Source organism: Heptranchias perlo, unplaced genomic scaffold, assembly GCF_035084215.1.
Source record: "Heptranchias perlo isolate sHepPer1 unplaced genomic scaffold, sHepPer1.hap1 HAP1_SCAFFOLD_128, whole genome shotgun sequence".
Lineage (NCBI taxonomy): Eukaryota > Metazoa > Chordata > Chondrichthyes > Hexanchiformes > Hexanchidae > Heptranchias > Heptranchias perlo.
The window spans coordinates 122,343-141,488 of NW_027138516.1; the positions used below are offsets into that span (position 1 = coordinate 122,343).

Genomic DNA, 19,146 nt, shown 5'->3' on the forward strand with positions numbered 1-19,146 from the left:
CTCCCCGAGTATCAGGCTTTAAACGCACACCCACTAGGTTTCTCTATTAATACTCCCTGAGTATCAGGCTTTAAACGCACACCCACTAGGTTTCTCTATTAATACTCCCTGAGTATCAGGCTTTAAACGCACACCCACTAGGTTTCTCTATTAATACTCCCTGAGTATCAGGCTTTAAACGCACACCCACTAGGTTTCTCTATTAATACTCCCTGAGTATCAGGCTTTAAACACACACCCACTAGGTTTCTCTATTAATACTCCCTGAGTATCAGGCTTTAAACGCACACCCACTAGGTTTCTCTATTAATACTCCCCGAGTATCAGGCTTTAAACACACACCCACTAGGTTTCTCTATTAATACTCCCCGAGTATCAGGCTTTAAACGCACACCCACTAGGTTTCTCTATTAATACTCCCCGAGTATCAGGCTTTAAACGCACACCCACTAGGTTTCTCTATTAATACTCCCTGAGTATCAGGCTTTAAACGCACACCCACTAGGTTTCTCTATTAATACTCCCCGAGTATCAGGCTTTAAACGCACACCCACTAGGTTTCTCTATTAATACTCCCCGAGTATCAGGCTTTAAACGCACACCCACTAGGTTTCTCTATTAATACTCCCTGAGTATCAGGCTTTAAACGCACACCCACTCGGTTTCTCTATTAATACTCCCCGAGTATCAAGCTTTAAACGCACACCCACTAGGTTTCCTGACGACACTCCCAGAGTGGTCCCAGAATAGAAAGGATATTATATTACCCAGAAAAGAGAGACGCTGCTGGCCAGGCAATTCTCCCTCTTACTCCCGACGTCGTCTCCACGTCCTCGACGCAGTCTTCACGTCCTTGACGCAAGGTTCCCACTTCCACGAGGGTTAGTTTCCAGAGTCTCCCAGAGTCTCCTTCACAAACAAAGACACACCAACAAAAACACACACACACACACACACACACACTCTCTCTCTCTCACAAACAAACAAAGACACACACTGAGACCAAGCCAGCGACTCTTCAGTTTTTATTCCCCAAGTCTGTCTTTTCGAACGATGCTGTCTTCTCCGGTTGGCTCAGAGTTGCTGGAGTGACCGATGTCATCCCCTGATTGACTCTGTTCCAAGGGCTCAGGTAGCATCACCGTTTCTTTGTCTCTGTAAGAAGCGGAACGAATTCAAACCGGTTCTGGCCAGTTCAGACCAGTGACTGAACTCCAGGTCACCTCAGTTCAAAAGGTTAGTGTCTTTGTTAGCACTTTGAATCCAGCTCAGCAGCCTTCTGCAGCCTCTGGCCAACATCTCCCCCCTTTTGATCCAAAGATGCCTATCTTAGGATATTATTCTCCCTTTCTAGGTACCACTCCTGAGGCCGTCATTGTCCCCCAATGGGTATGTTACATCCGCGATTTCATATGATTATAGAAAAAATATATAAATGGTTATATAAACAATACAAAAAGGAAGCGTATAAAATATACTTCACACACTGTCCTTATGTTGATCGTCGCTTCTTCTGTTTCATTAGAGCACTAACACTCAATTGTTGCAAAATTTCATTTTTCCACCTTCTAAGCTGATATACATTGAATATGACAAGTATTAATGCACATAAAATCACAATTACAGCAGCATGTGATAAAATCCTGACCCATGGATGTATTTGAACATTAGATCCCCAATTCCAAAACTTATCCCAGAACCCGGGGTCCCGTAACAGTTCACCTGCTTTATCAGCATGCGTTTTAATTATTTTAGTGTGTTTAGTCCATTGATGAATTATCTCATTGGCTTCCTCCGCTATTTGCGTCCAATCTGCAGTCAGGTGCGGAATGGGTGGTAGTTCGGTAGGAACACATTTCCACAGATCTTGGTCTATATCGGTACGATGGACTGTGAGGTTTTCGTTTATTACCATCCTCATTATTGGCTTAGGCAGAACATGTCCACCGACAACCAGGTCTGAGGTCACATTGTTAATGGCCACATTGTGTCCCTCCAGAGGGCACTGTTTCCATCCTTTGTTATAGCTCATAGCCGCTGTGGCTATGTAATACGTTTGTCCCACAAGGGCGTATTGTAAAAAGGACTGGTTGTTAACCGGCAAAATGGACAATGAACAATTTTCATAAGTACTGAACCCACAATTAGTAAGTTTCTGTCTCGTTATCTCTTCTGGACAGGCCCAGTGATTCCCTCCTTGGTGACACTTTGACAAATCTACCCCTTTCTCAGCACCGTCCATTACAATAGCATGAGATGGTGGATTGCTCAAAGAGATCCAAGTACCCTCATGATACTTGCCCACGTTATGAACTCTTTTTAACGGATAGGTCAAATTGCCTCCGTGCCGGGGAATATGAAACACCGCCCCAACGTAATATTTCCCTTTATGAGTCACTACTCCAGTCAATATTTACATAGCTGTGGTCCCAGTGGACCATAATTTACCTCGACCGTCGCTCCCCGATGGTCGCTCCATAAATGGACCCACAAATTGATTAATAATATTTCCCTCTGGGATTACCGATAATGTCACCTCTAGAACTGTGTTACATGAAAACCGTACTCCCGCTCCCTCCGGTATACCCAAAGTCTTTCCTACACACGCTAACCCATTCACTCCCGTATAATACAAATTTAAATCCCCTCTTTTCCCTTTGTTGGTTTGGACTGTCTTATTCTGCAGAGCAAAGTTGTCCCTGGTCTCGGGATCTCCCTCCGCCACCGACACTGCTTCAGGCACGTTCATTCGTCGTGACGGCTCCGAGGCAGGTTCAACCGCAGTTCTGATGACGATCAATCCGAGAGCAACAAAATGCATCATCCCCTTCATTCTAGGCTGGACCTGGAATAAACAAGCGTAATTTCTGCTCTTATGTACAGTTTCTTTTAGGTATTATCATAAGTCCAGTCTCTCCATATACTGAGCCAGACCGTCCAAATCCTGTTCCCAATTTGTTTCAGATTCTAACCGTCCGTTTCTTCGAACCCATTTATTCCCCCTTTTTGTTTTATGTTCCTTTCGTTTTGTTCCTGGATTCGCCTCTGCATGTGAACGCACAGTATCAAATTTGTGTTCAATCACCTCCTCTTGGACCTGTAACTGGTCCAGTTCTTGATCTCCCTGACCTTCAGAATTCAGAACATCGTTAGCATCGAGCAGCACATGCCAATGATGATTATCTTGTTTTTCTCCTACCAACTTTAGCTGATTAATGTGGTACCAGCCACTCTTATCTGGTGCCGTTAATATTCTGTATACAGATGGGCGAGCTTTGTCTACTATCTCATAGGGACCGGCAAACTTTGGACTCAAGAATGAGGTGGGCTGGTATATTCTAATCATTACTCTCTGTCCAGGCCTCAACTCTATGTATGTCCCACAGCCAGTTCTCCTTTCCCCATCCTGTACTGATGAAGAGCCATTCACAAAAATTTTAAAATAGGGTTCTTCCTTTCCTGTTTCCTTTGTCTTTCTGCTTTCAGGCCCCGTCTTACCCCCTCCTTTTTGTTTTGGTACAAATGGGCCCTTGGGGTCATTTGCTATCATCAATTGACACTCATGTTTTTCTCCCTGATAAACTAAGTTATCTGCTAACATCGTGGTGGTTTTTACCCCCTTTACGGTTATATTTCTCCCTTGCAGCAACAATGTCCATCTAGCGATTCTATTTTGGCTAACTGAACCATCCTTAATCCTTCCATCTAACAGTAACTGTACTGGGGTGTGTTCTGTTAATATTGTAAGTGGGTTTAGTCCCACTATATAGGTAAAATGCTGCACTGCCCAAAAGACAGCTAGCAAGTGTCTTTCGCACACCGTATACCCCTGCTCTACTGGTGAGAGCATACGTGAGGCGTACGCCACTGGTCGTAATTTCCCGTGTTGTCTGTGGTAGCCACCTCCAATGCAAACGGCTCAGTTTGATTTGGGGTTTTTAAAGCAGGCGCAACAGCTAGTGCTTGCTTTAGATCAGTCATGGCCTGGCTGTGTTCTGTTTTCCACTCCCAGGACACATTCTTTTTTAATAATTCCATCAGCGGGGCCGCCTTTGTGGCGAATCCATCAATATGGTCCCTGCAATATCCCACCAACCCTAAGAAGGACCTCAACCCTTTCACATCCCGCGGAACAGGGAGTCTACCAACTGTCTCTACCCTTCGCTTGTCAATGTCCCTTTGTCCCGGCGTCAGAATCACTCCCAAGTAAGTAACTTTTTGTTTCATGATCTGCGCTTTTTTAGGGTTAATCTTTAATCCCAAGTCATGTAACAACTGCAGTAATTCACTTAGCAGTTGATAATGTTCCTTCTTGGTTTCAGTTTGTAGGAGTCAGTCGTCTACATACTGCACGAGACATTCAGGCCTTGAGAATCCTTTTAACCCTTCCCCCAGTCGTTGGTGAAATATGGACGGGGAATTGTGAAACCCCTGCGGCAGGGCGGTCCATGTATATTGCTGTCCTTGGAAAGTAAATGCAAATTTATATTGACATTCTTTCTCCAGTGGAATAGACCAAAAACCGTTACTTATGTCCAAAACCGTAAACCACTGCGCATCCTCCTTTTGTCGAACTACTGTCTCTGGGCGAGTTGCTACTGTAGGGGCTGTAAACGGGGTGACTTTATTTAATTCTCTGTAGTCTATTGTTAGTCGCCAGCTACCGTGGGGTTTCCCCACTGGCCAAATAGGTGCGTTATTAGTAGAAGCTATTGGTCTGAATATCCCTTGCTGCAGCAGACTCTGTATCACCTTCTCTATCTCTTCTTCTGCTTGTTTTGGGAAACCATACTGCTTCTGTGGTTTGGGGTCTGGACCTTGTATACACACACTCCCGGTCGTTTTCCCACAATCATGTTTATGTCGGGCAAAGACTATTGAGTTTTGTACAATAATCTGTTGTACTTCACGATCGTTACTCATTTCTCCTGGTTCTATCCACATTTCCCCGATCGTGCATATCCTATCCTGATATTCCCCCACTGGGACGACTGTGTGATTTATACTGCCCATGCCCAAAGGCATTTGCCAAATCATACAATTAACGGGGTCGAAGCAGAATCCCGCTTTGGCCATATAGTCACTCCCTAATATATGTTCTTGTTCTCTGGGTAATTTAATAAGGACCACTGAATGCTCTATCACTATGTCTCCCACACCGACTTCCAACGGTACACTCACATATCCCACTTGTGAATGCCCTGTGAATCCACTGAGAATAATTTTGTTTTGAATTTTCCAATCTATGTCATTGATCTGAGTGGTGTTAACGGTGGTTCGGGATCCCCCTGTGTCCCAAAGAAATGTAAGAGGGCGGCCTCCGACCCTACCATTCACTAGGGGTCTCCCCATGTCATCCAACCGCACGTCACACACCCATAACGGAGAGGCCTGAGACCGTTATTGCAGTTCAGGGTACAACCAGGAACTCGGTGATATTTCTATCGTATCACACTGAGGACTTGGTCTATTCGGCCCTTCCACGGGTAGGCTCTGATTCCTTCCCCGACCTGCACTCTCTCGTCTTGGGTTCGGGCAGTCCCTTGCGAAGTGTCCCTCTTGGCCACAGTTATAGCATTTGGACACCTCGCCTTGAGTTCTCCCCGTTCCTGAGAAGTTTCCTTTGCCTCTACCTCTTCCCACTGTCTGATAATCTGGAGGGGGATCCCCCTGAGTAGGTCCCCTCCCTTCATTTCTCCAAATTATCACCTGATCTTTAACAGGCATTGCTCTGTCCCCGGATGCCTTGGATCGTTTGGGTATTTCCCTTTCCCATACTCTAACCATCTTCCTAATTATCCAGGGTTCCGTATGTGTATCATCAGCGGGGTCAAACTGATCTAGTGCCTTCCTCGACTCCTCAGTGCCGTGCGACACTAGTGTTCTCAGCCATCGGTTCCTAACCTCCCGCTGTAAATTATCCCTGTCTAAGTCTGTACCATAGACCCCTTGAAACACCGCCCAAATGCGGGCCGAAAATACAGTGGGGTGTTCACCTTTCCTTTGATAGCATCTCATCAGCGCCTCCACTGGATCCCCTCTGTTATCGCCCATGACAGATAATACCTGGTCCTTTAAGGCTTCATTTGTGCCTCTACCAAGTTTTTGTTCCTCCGGTAGGGCGGAGTGTAGATGTGGGTGTAGGCACATTCGGATTAATTTCCTTTCCTCAGCATCATCTAAGCCGTGTATCGCTCTCTGTTGCCTGACCGCTAGGAACAACTCCCTAGGATCATCCCCAGGCGCACACGTTCCAATATCTTTCGCAATAACCCTCAGTTCCTGTACCCCAAGTGGGGTGGAATATGTCATATCCTGACCATCTTCCCCCATCTGTGCTCTAGTGGTTACCAGGGGGGCCATTGGGGCAGACGGTTTTTTCGGCTCTGGAGCATATGCTGGCGGTGGGTCCCCTAGTGGAGGTTCCCTATCACTGCTGCTGTATCTATCCGCCTTGTCTGCTAAATCATCCCAATCTACATCCCCGAAACCACTTTCTTCACCTCTTCCGGGTGCAAAAGCACACAATATGCCCCTCTGTGCGGCTAGCTGATCTTGCAGCCTCCCTATCACTTTCTGACACGTTGTGTGATCACCAGTACTACTCCTCTTCTCCTGAGCTGCTCTGTGAATCACATTCATAGCAGTTTTTAAATCACTACATTGTTGTTTCCATCTCTCCACCTCAGCTTTAGCTGCTTGGGCTTCTCCCTCTCTCTCATTCTTTTCATTAGTCAATTTTTCGCACTGTAACTGATATTGGTTCATGTGCATCAAATCTGCACTTCTCTGTCCCTGTCGATCAGTTACCTTCTCACTAAGGCGGGCTATCTCCTCACGGAGTTTTTTATTCTCTTCCCCTAATCCGTCTTGGATTTTCTGAGTCCCTTCTTTCTCTCTCCTAGCCTGCTGTTGGCATTCTATCCATTCCTCAAGTAAACATCCGATCGCTACGGACTTCTGTATCTTTTTCAATTTCCTATCTGACATCTTTGTTTGCGTAATTTTCCAAAGGACCTCCCCAACAGGCGTTCCCTTGTCTCCAATGTGACCCGCATACTCCCCGTATTGCGGCCACTTCCCGATTACGTATTTTTGAAGGAGTCCCTTCCAATCAAAACAGTCCAAGTCCCCAGGGCTTGGAGATTTCCCTTTATTCGTCATCTTATGTTATTAACTATGAATGAACCCAAACTCCTGTTCTCTGTATACTTTGCCAAATTCGGTTCGCCTCGAGGCTCCCACTGACGCAACGGAGAGATTTATCCTCGAGCCCACCCGGGGACGCCAAATATGTTGACCGGAAGTCACCGGTTATGATTATTGGCTTAATACACAGAGAAGAGTCAATTCTCTCTTAATTCTCAATTCGCTTTATTAACGTTATTAGATCATGTACATACCGCTTATACGTCTGGTTAGATATAGGCATGTAGTTTACAGCAGGTTATACAGGTTTATACTCAAACTAAGATTTAAACGCACACCCACTAGGTTTCTCTGACACACCCTGAGTGGTCACAGAATAGAAAGGATATTATATTACTCGGAAAGGAGAGCTGATGCTGGCCAGGCGTTCGTTCTCTCTCTCTGGACGTAGTCTCTACGTCCCTGACGTAGGGTTCCTACTTCCGCGATGGTTAGTCTCCGGAGTTTTCCTCCCACAAACTGCCACCAAGCCTGCAATTCTTCAGTTTTAACTCCAAGCCTGTCTTTTCAAATGATGCTGTCTTCTCCGGTTGGCTTAAAGTTGCTGGAGTGGTCGGTGTCATCCCCTGATTGACTCTGTTCCAAGGGCCCAGGTAGCATCACCGTTTCTTTGTCTCTGTAAGAAGCGGAACGAATTCAAACCGGTTCTGGCCAGTTCAGACCAGTGACCGAACTCCAGGTCACCTCAGTTCAAAAGTCAGTGTCTTTGTTAGCAATTCGAATTAACCTCAGTAGTTTGCTGCAGCCCCTGGCCAACACATGGATGAGGCTTTCACTGACAGGTAACTAAGGCAGGGCCAGAAACTGAGAATGTTGTGGATGTGGAAGAAGACGGTCTTTGTAATGGAGGTGAAATGGGGCTGGAATCTCAACTCAAATAGGACGCTGAAGTTGTAACTATTTTGGTTCAGCCTGAAACAATGGCCAGGGAGGGGCACGGAATCGATGGAGAAGCTGCTGAGTTTGTGGTGGGAGCTGAAAAATATGGCTTCCATCTTCTCAATGTTTAACTGGAGGAGATTTTGGCTCATCCAAGACCGGAAATCGAACGAGCAGTGGGACAACACGGGGGCAGTTCAGGGGTTGTGGTGGAGAGGTGGGACTGGGTACCATCAGTGGAAACTAGCCTCATGTCCGTGGATGGTGTCGTTATGTTCAGATAGGGAAGACTGGAACCATGTGAGAGCTGTCACACTGAGCTGGACAACAGGTGAGCAGCCCTGGAAGCGGATGTCGTGGTCCACTGTGTCAAAACTTGCAGAGAGGTCCAGGAGAAGGAGCTGGGATAGTTCACATTCACAGAGGATGCCATGGAGTTACAGAAAGATGGGCACGGATTTGGGAGGCGACATTACGTTCAAGGACTTTGGAGAGGAAAGGGAATTTTGAGCTAGGGCGGTTGTTTGCAAGGACAGAGGGGTCGAGCGTGGGATTTTTGAGGAGGGCAATGATGACGGTGGTTTTGGAATGGGTAATAATGGTTGTTTTTGAAGAGAGGGGGACAGTACCTGAGGAGAGGGAACCATTTACAATATCAGCTGGCATGGGAACCAGCAAGGGAAGTTGGGTGGGCAAGGGAGCAGGGGGTGGGTCTCATGGAGAACATGAGGTCGGAGAGTGCATGAGGGAGAAACGTGAGAAAAACGTGGGCTCACGGCAAAGACAGGGGAACATTAAGGACAAGTGTAAGGGGGAAGGAGCAGAGGCAGCTGAACGGGTTGTCTCAATTTCAAAGACAAAAAAAGTCCATGGGCTCCTCGCTTGGAGGTGAGGGTCGGTGAGGCCGAGTGATGGTGGGTGGTGGAGTAAAGAAGCCTAGGATTAATTTTGCTCTCCAGGATGTTCCTGGAGTAGTGGATGGTTCTGGTAGAGGACAGTTCGGCACGACAGTGATTGATGTGGCCACACAGGTTTGGTGCTGGATGGATGAACCAGTTGTGCACCAGATACGCTCACACCTGTGCCCTGTGAACACGAGTCAGCGAAGACGGACGTCATCCCAAACGGATGGACCAGGATGGGAGAGAGTAAAGGTTTTGGTCCTTTGGCATCAAAGGCAGAGGTAATGGATTAGCTGAGCAGATCGACGACTGTACATGCATCTTGTCGAATGGTGGGGGAACGGCTGGGCTGTTGAGATTTAGAAAGTGCGGCTGTAAGTGACTTGGCAGAATTTTGTTTCCAGGTAAGGATGCAGAAGGAAGAGGAATTTGAAGGGGGTAGGGGGATTTGGGTTGCAAGGAGGTGGTCAGAGATGGTCATTACTGTGACAGAGGACACGGGAGTAGGGAGGCCACAGGAGATTTCAAGGTTGAGGAGTGGTCCTGAATATGGGAAGGAGAGTTTCTATGGAGGGAGAGGTTTCGGGGGGACAGGAGGGCAGTGAACTCAGAGGAGAGAGGGCAAGGGGAGCTGAGATGGAGATTAAAATCCTCCGAGGATGATCAGCGTCTCAGTGGAGAGGCTGAAGGAGGAAAGGACTAAGGATAGCTTGGTGGGATGGGGCTTGGCGGCGGTGGAGAATGAGGATTTTAAAGGAGGTGAGAGGGGTGGATCAAGGTGGAATATTGAAAGGAGGAGAAGGTGACAGAGAGTGAGGAGATAGGCCAAGGTGCATTTTGGTGAGTAGAGCCACACTACCATCGTGACTGTTTGGGTGCGTCAGGAAAGTAAGGCCAGGTTGGAAGCTTTAGTAAGCACTAGGTGTCTGCATCCGTGAGCCAAGTCTCAGTCAAAGCCAGTATGTCAATGCAATCATCCACAATCATGTCATGGGCGGAAAGGGCGTGGTTGATGAGTGAATGGAAATTATGGAGTGAAATGCAGGGAGTGGCTGTGAACATTGATCTGTTGGCAGAGACGAACAGGTCAGTGGCAAGGTGGGGTGAGCGAGATGGGAAGGATGTCAGTGAGGTTAGTCCCCAGAGGGTGCGCTGGGTGGGAAGTTTGGCAACTTCGTGATGCCATCGGAGAATGCTGAGAGGCCCGGGGCATGTCCAAGGGGGATTCAAGCCCAGAACTGTGGCAGGAGAGTGGGAAGACAGTGGAGCAGTGATGGGTTGGGTCGGGATGGAGGGTGCAAAGTTCTCGAGAGGAAGAAACGAAAGGTGGCATGACTGGGATAAAGGACAAACAGGCCTAAGAGAGACTGAGAAAGATATGAGATAGAGCGAATGGGCTCAGGTTGGAAGCAGCAGCAAAGATGTGAGCGTGAATGGACAGAGATAGAATTCAGGTTACACGTGTGGCAAAGATTAGGAGAGACATGACCTGGCTGTAAACAGAGCACAGGGAGGAGTTGATATGAAAGGGTTGTAGGGGGTGGTGGTGTGTGTCAGCTTTACCTCTGACTTCTGAGCGGTTCGAATCGCTCCCACTCCCTGGGTTCTAGACCTTGGACTTATTTGGGGGTTGTGACAAAGTGCAGCAGACAATTGGTTTTGGTGCAAGAAACTTTGACAAAGACATGGCCCCACCATGTCTGGAGCAGTTGCCTCTTTCAATGGCCGACTGCCTTTCGAATTAGTGCTGAGTGTTGACCACCTGCTGTCGGTTTTGCATTAAAACAGAGACATGTCTGAAGCATTAATTCTCCAAAGTTCCACGGTGTGTGTGTTGTTGATTCGTCTGGTGACCTCTCACCTATCCTTCCATTTTAGGATTATAGTCAATGGCCAAAGTTTTCCCATACTCAGGGTTTCTTTAGGGTTTTTCTCCGAGTTTTGGGGGATCTGTGAATTTTGAGAATCTTACAGGGTCCAAAGTTAAAGTTTGAGCTTTTGTGGTGGTTGAAGTCAGCTTGGAGAATCAACGGCACCAATGGCCAGGTTCGGAGGTAGTTGTGAAGGGGGAATGAGTCCATCAGCTGTTTGAAGTGTCCAGTATCCGTGCGTGGGCTGCTGCAGGTCTAGTGGAAAATAGAGGGCCGGAAAGTCTCGGCCAATTTGTACTGATATCGGATAAAGGGAATTGTGTGGATAATTTCACCTTCCTCAGCAGGGTATCAGTGAAGATTATTTTCACCAACATAACTTAAGCCTAAGGTTGAGGAGACAAAGAGAATTGACTAGTCTTCACATGATATTCCGTTTCTATGTCTGTCCTTATCTTCTCCCACGGGATGTTCCAATGGGAAATCTTTGTTGCAGGGTCCGCCTTGTATTTCTCTGCGAACTCCTTGTTATAGGTGTAAAACACCCATTTCCAATAAGGTGGTACCTCAGCCTCCGGAGCTACAGGGATGTTCCAGGGATTCAATCGGTTGCACCGTGTTTCTATAAAGGCCATACGAAAAAATCGTTCCTTCACGTTTCGCACAAATCTTCGCCAATAAGTTTCTCTTTCTGTTCGGTACCAATACAATTCGGTGGCTATCGCTGGGCAGCTTTCCGTCACTAGTTCCTTGCTTGGTCTCCAGTAACAGCCTCCAATGCCCTGTGACCAGTGATATGTAGCAGAATGCTCTGCATGGGTATTACTGGTGAGGTCACAGGATACTCGGCAGAATGGGCAATGCTCCCCGCACCCAGACAACATCTGGTAGAGCTCCTTGGAAGGATCTGTCGGAAGACCTGACACCTTCTTTTCAACATCCCATTGCTCAACACTTTGCAGGAGGCGTCTTTTCAAATCCACGATTGAAATGGTCAATTTAGTGACAAAGCTTGGAGCGTTTTTGAAAGCACTGTTGTTTTCGAGCATGCTCAGTGGGAACACGATGTGTTCTCCAAGTCTCTGTTTGAATTCATCCAAGAAGTTTTCAATATCATCGGTAGAACTTTTTATAATGTCTTCAATCGTTGTTTGTATTAGATTTATTTTTTGCTGCAGAATTTCCGCAGCTACCCAATAGAGGACGGGTTGTCTCCTCTTTATGCTTTTGCAATGATTCAGTACTTGCTTTTTCACCCAATCTTGTTCGAAGGTTTGAGTCTGTTCAATGTATCGACAGTACTCGGCGAAGCTATTTTGCTTTTTCAGATCTAGCATAATGCCCACTTGTAGGTTTCTGCGTGATTGGAATTCTGTTTTTCCCTCATTCCTGATGTGATCTACAATCGCCAATCCCAGTCGCTGGTCAAGAGCAGCCAACAAGGCAGGTGTTAGGATGGAATCACAGAATAGCTTGGCACATGGCTCACTCTGGTCCTTTGCAGAGTAGAGCATTTTAAATATTGCAAAGTAATATTTTCTATCACCTTTTAGCCTCTTTAGTGGATTATGTTCATCAGAGAATCGCTCGTGCATCTCCTGAAATCTCTGAACTGCAAAGCCACAGATGTGGATTTTCACATCTGTCCTGAACAGCTCATTGGCCTTGAATGTTTCGCCATCGAATTTCTGTAATTTTTCATCCAGTTCTCTGAGAAGTTCTTTGCAGAGTTGCGGATCGTACCCGTTCCCTTTCTTCACCATCTCTTGCACATAGTCTTTGCATTGTGATATCAATCTCTCAGCTCTCACATCTGCTTCTGCTAAGCACTCGGTTTCCACCCATGATTCCATTTCATCCTTTTCCAAGTTTCCTTTCTTTTGATACAAGATACAATCTTTAACATTACTAGAAAATTTATATGCTTTTTCTGCAAATGTTTTCATGAAAGATGTTTTGCTTGCGTCAATGTGCTGCTTAGTAATTCTCCACTCCATCTCGCTCAGATGACGGAGGCTATGGCCGGACGCCAGCTTCTCTGTAAGTATACTCCCACGTGTCCTCATATTATTTCTCAAGCTATTTTCCATGTCTCTCTCGATATTGATCGCCACAGGCTCGAAATGTATTGATGGTATTGTTTTCAGCCACATGTTTCCAAACGCCTCGCTGAGTTCACTTTCACTTTGTTCTGTTGGTTTCAGTTTCAAGACTTGTAAATGTTGATCAACTTGTTCTTGTATTTTATCTAAGTAGCCACACAAAACATTGTTTAATTGATTGAAACTTTCTTGTCTGATCACTGCTGCCCCACATTTCTTCTTTGTGTGCGTTTCAAGATCCAGACACACTGACTCAAAACTCAGCGTCATCTCTGCCTTAAAATCCTCAACCAGATGTGCTTGGTTAGTGTCACTGTTGAAATAATCTTTCATTTCATTCAGCATTTGAGTTTTCTTTTCGGCGATCACTTTTAAAACTTCGTTGTTCAAAGTTTCGTGTAGTTCTTGAAGATTTCCCTTACAGTTGTGAATTCGTTTGTGTGCTGTCTCCAGCCAGGAATATACCTCACTCCGCATCTTCCATTCCAGGTCCGAGTACTTCACAGAGAGTTGGTTGTAGGCGTTCGCAACCAGACAGTTCCTGAAACTGAAAATGAAATTTTCATGTTTCACAGCGTTCCACGTGCTTCTCATCCAACTGATGAACTCGGTGATGGTGGAAGGTTTCCTTTTGAGGAAATACTGCAAAATGTTCTGTTTCAGTTCTGTCACTTTCTGGCTATATCCAATATTAACTGCGGCCATCGGTGGGGTCCCACACCACAGCCCTGGAATGTACCAGTTGTTTGTCTCAGGATCATAATCTAACACATCAGAGAACTTTGAAAAGTTACAATTCTCAGCTTTAGCCGCGATCCTGGTCATCTCATCCAGCTCCTCGTGCATCATTTTCCGATTTATCACGTTCTTCTGATACGCAGACACGTCTCCAATATTTTGGTGGATAAATTGACAATTGGGTCTTTTCCCGACTATTCTCATGCAAATAAATGCATGGACCACAATTTGTAGCACCTCCTTCATCTCTGAAGCATTCTCTGTTGACATATTTATTAATGTTAAATCGCTTAAGCCAGACACCAGTGTGGCCAGTTCATTATCGTGTTCATGTGTGCCACCAGCAAGGGCGAGTTCTTGAGCTTTCAAACCCTCTGTATCGAGGAACAGGATGAAATCGCAGCCATGCTTCTGGATCTGGCCGGTGGTTTTAATGAGCTGCATGTAAACTCCGCGAGTGCACCGTCCGCATCCGACTGCAAACTGCAAGCCAAACATTGTGTTCAGAAGAGTGGACTTGCCTGTACTCTGGACTCCCAGCACCGACACAACAAAAAGACGACAAGGTCCAACTTCCTTCTCAACTTCTTCAAACACGGCGGCGACCCACTCCACGGGTATGTTGGACACATCTCCATCCATGAGCTCGAGTGGGAAACCGTCCAGCATCAGATCAGCCGCTATGGCAGGAGACGTTCTGATATCTGGAGGAATATTCTCTGATGTCAGAAACATTTCATAAATGAGCCCCATTTCACGGAGGAAATGCTCCAGACCCAATGAACTGTCGATAAGCTTCTTACCGAGTTCAGTTAGTTGTTTCTGAATATCTGGATTTTGGGTTTGCTTCTGAGACTCTTGGTTCAATTTGATGTGCTGTTGATGTAGATCATGCAGTACTGTGCATGACCTGGAATCCAGTTCACATTTCAGCCAATTGATAAAGAGTTTCCTTTTGTCGCTGGTGGTCTGGAGTACTCTGATCATCTTACTCATCAAATCTGACACTCCTCTATTTACCAGCCGCTCACTAAGTTCATGTCTCGCCTTCTTCAGTTCACCAACATAATCAGCCACAATTTCCTCCTCCCGCCCCCTGCTCCCGAGGCACCTTAACCGACACAGCTCCTTCTCTCCATCCGAAATCTCTTTCCAAACAATCCCCTGGAAATACAAATGTCTTTCTTTGAACTCTTTAATATTTTCACTCAGAATCGAATTAAGAATTTCTTCTGACATTTTCCTGACTTCTGAAAACTGAAACTCGTCTTCATCTACCAGAAACTCACTTTCTCTCGCCACTGAAGCCACCACTTGCAGGCTCGTTACCTTCACGCACTCCTGGCCTCGCTGTTAGGATGCCCACTAATTTGGATCTAACCATTTCCTCAAAAGCTGCTTCATTCATTTGATATTTTGGTAAAATGTGATCCTTTTCTAAGATTCCAGATTTGACTAATTTATTTAAATAGCTGTTTGTGATTCCCAATTGATCACAACTGGGACTGACTAATAAAAACAACTTCTGTGGAATCTGGACATAGGATGACAGAAAGGTTTCTACTTCTTTGTTCAAATGATCAATAAAAATGAAGACAGCGGTAACGGCTTTTGTCAGGAACTGGACGTGTTCAGGCAACTCTTGGGCATTGCCCCGGAGGTTCATTATGGCCAGTGGTTCTGGAATGATATCGACATCTTTACTGCCACCGGGCAAATACCAACACATTTCGATCAGGCCATCTGAGACCATTCGAGGTGTATTGCCAGAACTCATATCTGAATGGACAAAATAATTCTGGTGCTGTTGGGAGTTGCTAAAAATGTTATTTAATATTTTTGATTTTGAGGCCGAGCAGCGACCGAGTCGGGCGAAAGCAAAGGTTGGGATATCTGCCGTCGCCATGCATTACTCCATGAGTCCAGCATTCTTTTTCATTGACTGAGGCCGGTACCTTCTCACAATGGAACGCATTGGCCGCAAAAGAAAAGTTGGTCTCTCTTCGAGATGGGGTAATAATATTGGCACCGCAAACTGACACAAGGACATTTTCAAAACCAGCTCCTGTTGGCGGAAATGATGTCTAATGGGTTGAAAGGTGCTGCCGTGGTCTTTGGACTGGGAAAAGGTGGGAAAAAGTTCAGGTCATCTTCCACCACCGCATCTTGTGTCAAACCGGCTGTTGGTCGAAGTTTGATGGTTCTTGCGGTGGAATTCGCCACCATCAACATCCTGAGGAAACACCAGGGAATGTCTGCAGGTAGGGCTGGTACTTTATCTTCCAGGGTCTCTGCACTAATCTCCAGTACTTTGTCAAGGGACAGTTTGTTTGGGTAGAATTCCTGCAGCCCCAGCTTTGTCAGTAGCTGTGTACATTTATCCCGACCAGAGATACTTATTTCAGCACCTGTGCTTTCTGTGGAGGGACATACTCTTTGATCAGAATTCCGACGGTGAGCAGTGCAAATCCTTTCTCTGTGAATTGAATCTTCCATTTTCTGAAAAAAATAAGAAAGACTTGGATTTCTACAGGGTCTTTCACGACCTTAGGCCATCCCAAAGCACTTTACAGCCAATTAAGTACTTTTGAAGTGTAGGCACTGTTGTAATGTAGAACACAAATATAGTATGTTATCGGTGTATGCAATACGTAAGATTTTGAATATCTATAGTATATCTAAACCTTATATAGTTGGGCACTTCCACTCCGTGCCCCTTGACCTCCCGCTGTCACATTTTGGTCACAGTTCTCGTGTCAACATTTTCCTATTATAAATTGTTATCGCCATGGAAACTTACCACTCGGATTGGGTGATCTGCATCCCAGGTTGTGCAGCCTGGCCACCGAGATCTCACTGTTCCCTCAAAATGCGTCCTGAAAATCCATCAGTAAAAGAATTCTTATATCCAAAATAAGGATTCAAACAATACTTTTAAAAATTTAAAAGTTACAGTTCTCAGTGCCATGATTAAATTTATCAATTAATGTTTGTGACTTTTAATGTTTTCATCAAAGTTGTTACTTGAAGGCCTCAGCCTCTCCCAAAAGCCTGACCTTGAAGCTGATATTTTTACTCAGAACTGTGTCTCAATTTGTCAGGTGAAGTCTGAGCACAATAGTGGTCTTCATTCCCCAGGATGCACACTACGGTTCACTCAGCTATATTGAGGGATATGTTTCGTCAGCTCTGGAAATGACTGCATTGTTACTTTTTTTCTGAAAGAATTTGAAGAAAAGCTAGAGGACAAATCTCGAAAGCTTCAGATACGTTAATTGTTGAAGCAGCGAGTAGCTGTGTGTATTTGTGCACCACTGTGTGAGAGAAAAGTGAGGAAAAGCAAGTGTTCAAATGAGACAGTTGTCATAGGTGTTGTTTTGTGCTGTACTCGTTATGCACCGGTTGCAGCTTCTGTTTTGAATTTACCAGATTGATACCGGGGCTAAAAGGGTTAAATTATGAGGACAGGTTAAATAGACAAGGTTTATATTCATTTGAGTTTAAAAGATTGAGAGGTGATCTGATCGAGGTGTTTAAAATGCTAAAAGAATTTGATAGGGTAGATAGGGGGAAATGATTCCCCTGGTGGGGGACACCAGAACAAGGGGTATCACTTTAAAATTACAGCCAGGCCATTGACAAGTGAAATCAGGAAAAAACCTTTTCACATGAAGGGTAGTGACAATCTGGAACTCTCTCCCCCAAAGGCTGTGAAAGCTAGGTAAATTGGAGCTTTCAAGATTGAGATCGTTAGATTTTTATTGGGATAGGGAATCAAGGGATATGGAGAAAAGGCCAGGAAATGGATTTTCCGCAGAGGTCATCCATGATCTTATTGAATGGCGGAGCAGGCTTGAGGGGCCGAATGGCCTACTCCTGTTTCTGTGAATTTGATTAAATGTTTGAAGATGAGGAAAAACAATGAGAAAGAGAGTGAGAGAGAAAGAGAGAAGAACTGAGATCAGAGAGAGTGAGAGAGAAAGAGAGAAGGACTGAGATCAGAGAGAGTGAGAGAGAAAGAGAGAGGACTGAGATCAGAGAGAGTGAGAGAGAAAGAGAGAAGGACTGAGATCAGAGAGAATGAGAGAGAAAGAGAGAAGGACTGAGATCAGAGAGAGTGAGAGAGAGAAAGAGAGCAGGACTGAGATCAGAGAGAGTGAGAGAGAGAAAGAGAGAAGGACTGAGATCAGAGAGAGAAAGAGAGCAGGACTGAGATCAGAGAGAGTGAGAGAGAAAGAGAGAAGGACTGAGATCAGAGAGAGTGAGAGAGAAAGAGAGAAGGACTGAGATCAGAGAGAGTGAGAGAGAAAGAGAGAAGGACTGAGATCAGAGAGAGTGAGAGAGAGAAAGAGAGCAGGACTGAGATCAGAGAGAGTGAGAGAAAGAGAGCAGGACTGAGATCAGAGAGAGAGAGAGAGAAGGACTGAGATCAGAGAGAGAGAGAGAGAAGGACTGAGATCAGAGAGAGAAAGAGAGAAGGACTGAGATCAGAGAGAGAAAGAGAGAAGGACTGAGATCAGAGAGAGTGAGAGAGAAGGACTGAGATCAGAGAGAGAAAGAGAGAAGGACTGAGATCAGAGAGAGAGAGTGAGAGAGAAAGAGAAGGACTGAGATCAGAGAGAGAGAGTGAGAGAGAAGGACTGAGATCAGAGAGTGAGAGAGAAAGAGAGAAGGACTGAGATCAGAGAGAGTGAGAGAGAAAGAGAGAAGGACTGAGATCAGAGAGAGTGAGAGAGAAAGAGAGAAGGACTGAGATCAGAGAGAGTGAGAGAGAAAGAGAGAAGGACTGAGATCAGAGAGAGTGAGAGAGAAAGAAAGGCAGGCAGACAGTTATTTCCTCATTCCTTCAGTTTTTTTTAAACAAACAAGTTCATTTTTGAAAGCCAAAGATGCCTTTATGAGGGAAGCAGATTGGAAGGGATTGTAGGAGAGGAACTAGAGGAAGAAAACAGGTTGGGATTGATTCGACCACTGGCCTCTTTCCATCTGCTCAAGAGGAAATCAATTGGGTTTTGGGGAATGTATTGAGGGTTAAGGGTTAGGTGAGAAACATCAGAGAAGGGGAAGGGGAGGATACAAGGGACGAGCAGGCAGTTCAACGTGGTAGAAGTCAGGGAACAATGGGAGTCAGGGCAGAAAAGAAGGCCTGGGGATATGGGATGGTGAAGGGGTGGTGGTAGACGGGGTCTGAAGGTTTGGGGATATGGGATGGTGAAGGGGTGGTGGTAGATGGGGTCTGAAGGTTTGGGGATATGGGATGGTGAAGGGGTGGTGGTAGACGGGGTCTGGAGGTTTGGGGATATGGGATGGTGAAGGGGTGGTGATAGACGGGGTCTGGAGGTTTGGGGATATGGGATGGTGAAGGGGTGGTGATAGACGGGGTCTGAAGGTTTGGGGATATGGGATGGTGAAGGGGTGGTGATAGACGGGGTCTGGAGGTTTGGG

The 19,146-nt window shown here is 45.8% G+C and overlaps 1 protein-coding gene across 1 annotated transcript; it reads right to left on the reverse strand.

The window, feature by feature from the left end:
* Positions 1-11,247: 11,247 nt before the first annotated feature.
* Positions 11,248-16,197, reverse strand: LOC137308305 (interferon-induced very large GTPase 1-like). Its single transcript, XM_067977107.1, is given in 3 exon segments — positions 11,248-15,051; positions 15,212-15,771; positions 15,774-16,197. Coding segments are annotated over 3 exon segments (4,788 nt in total).
* Between the last annotated feature and the right edge of the window lie 2,949 nt (positions 16,198-19,146).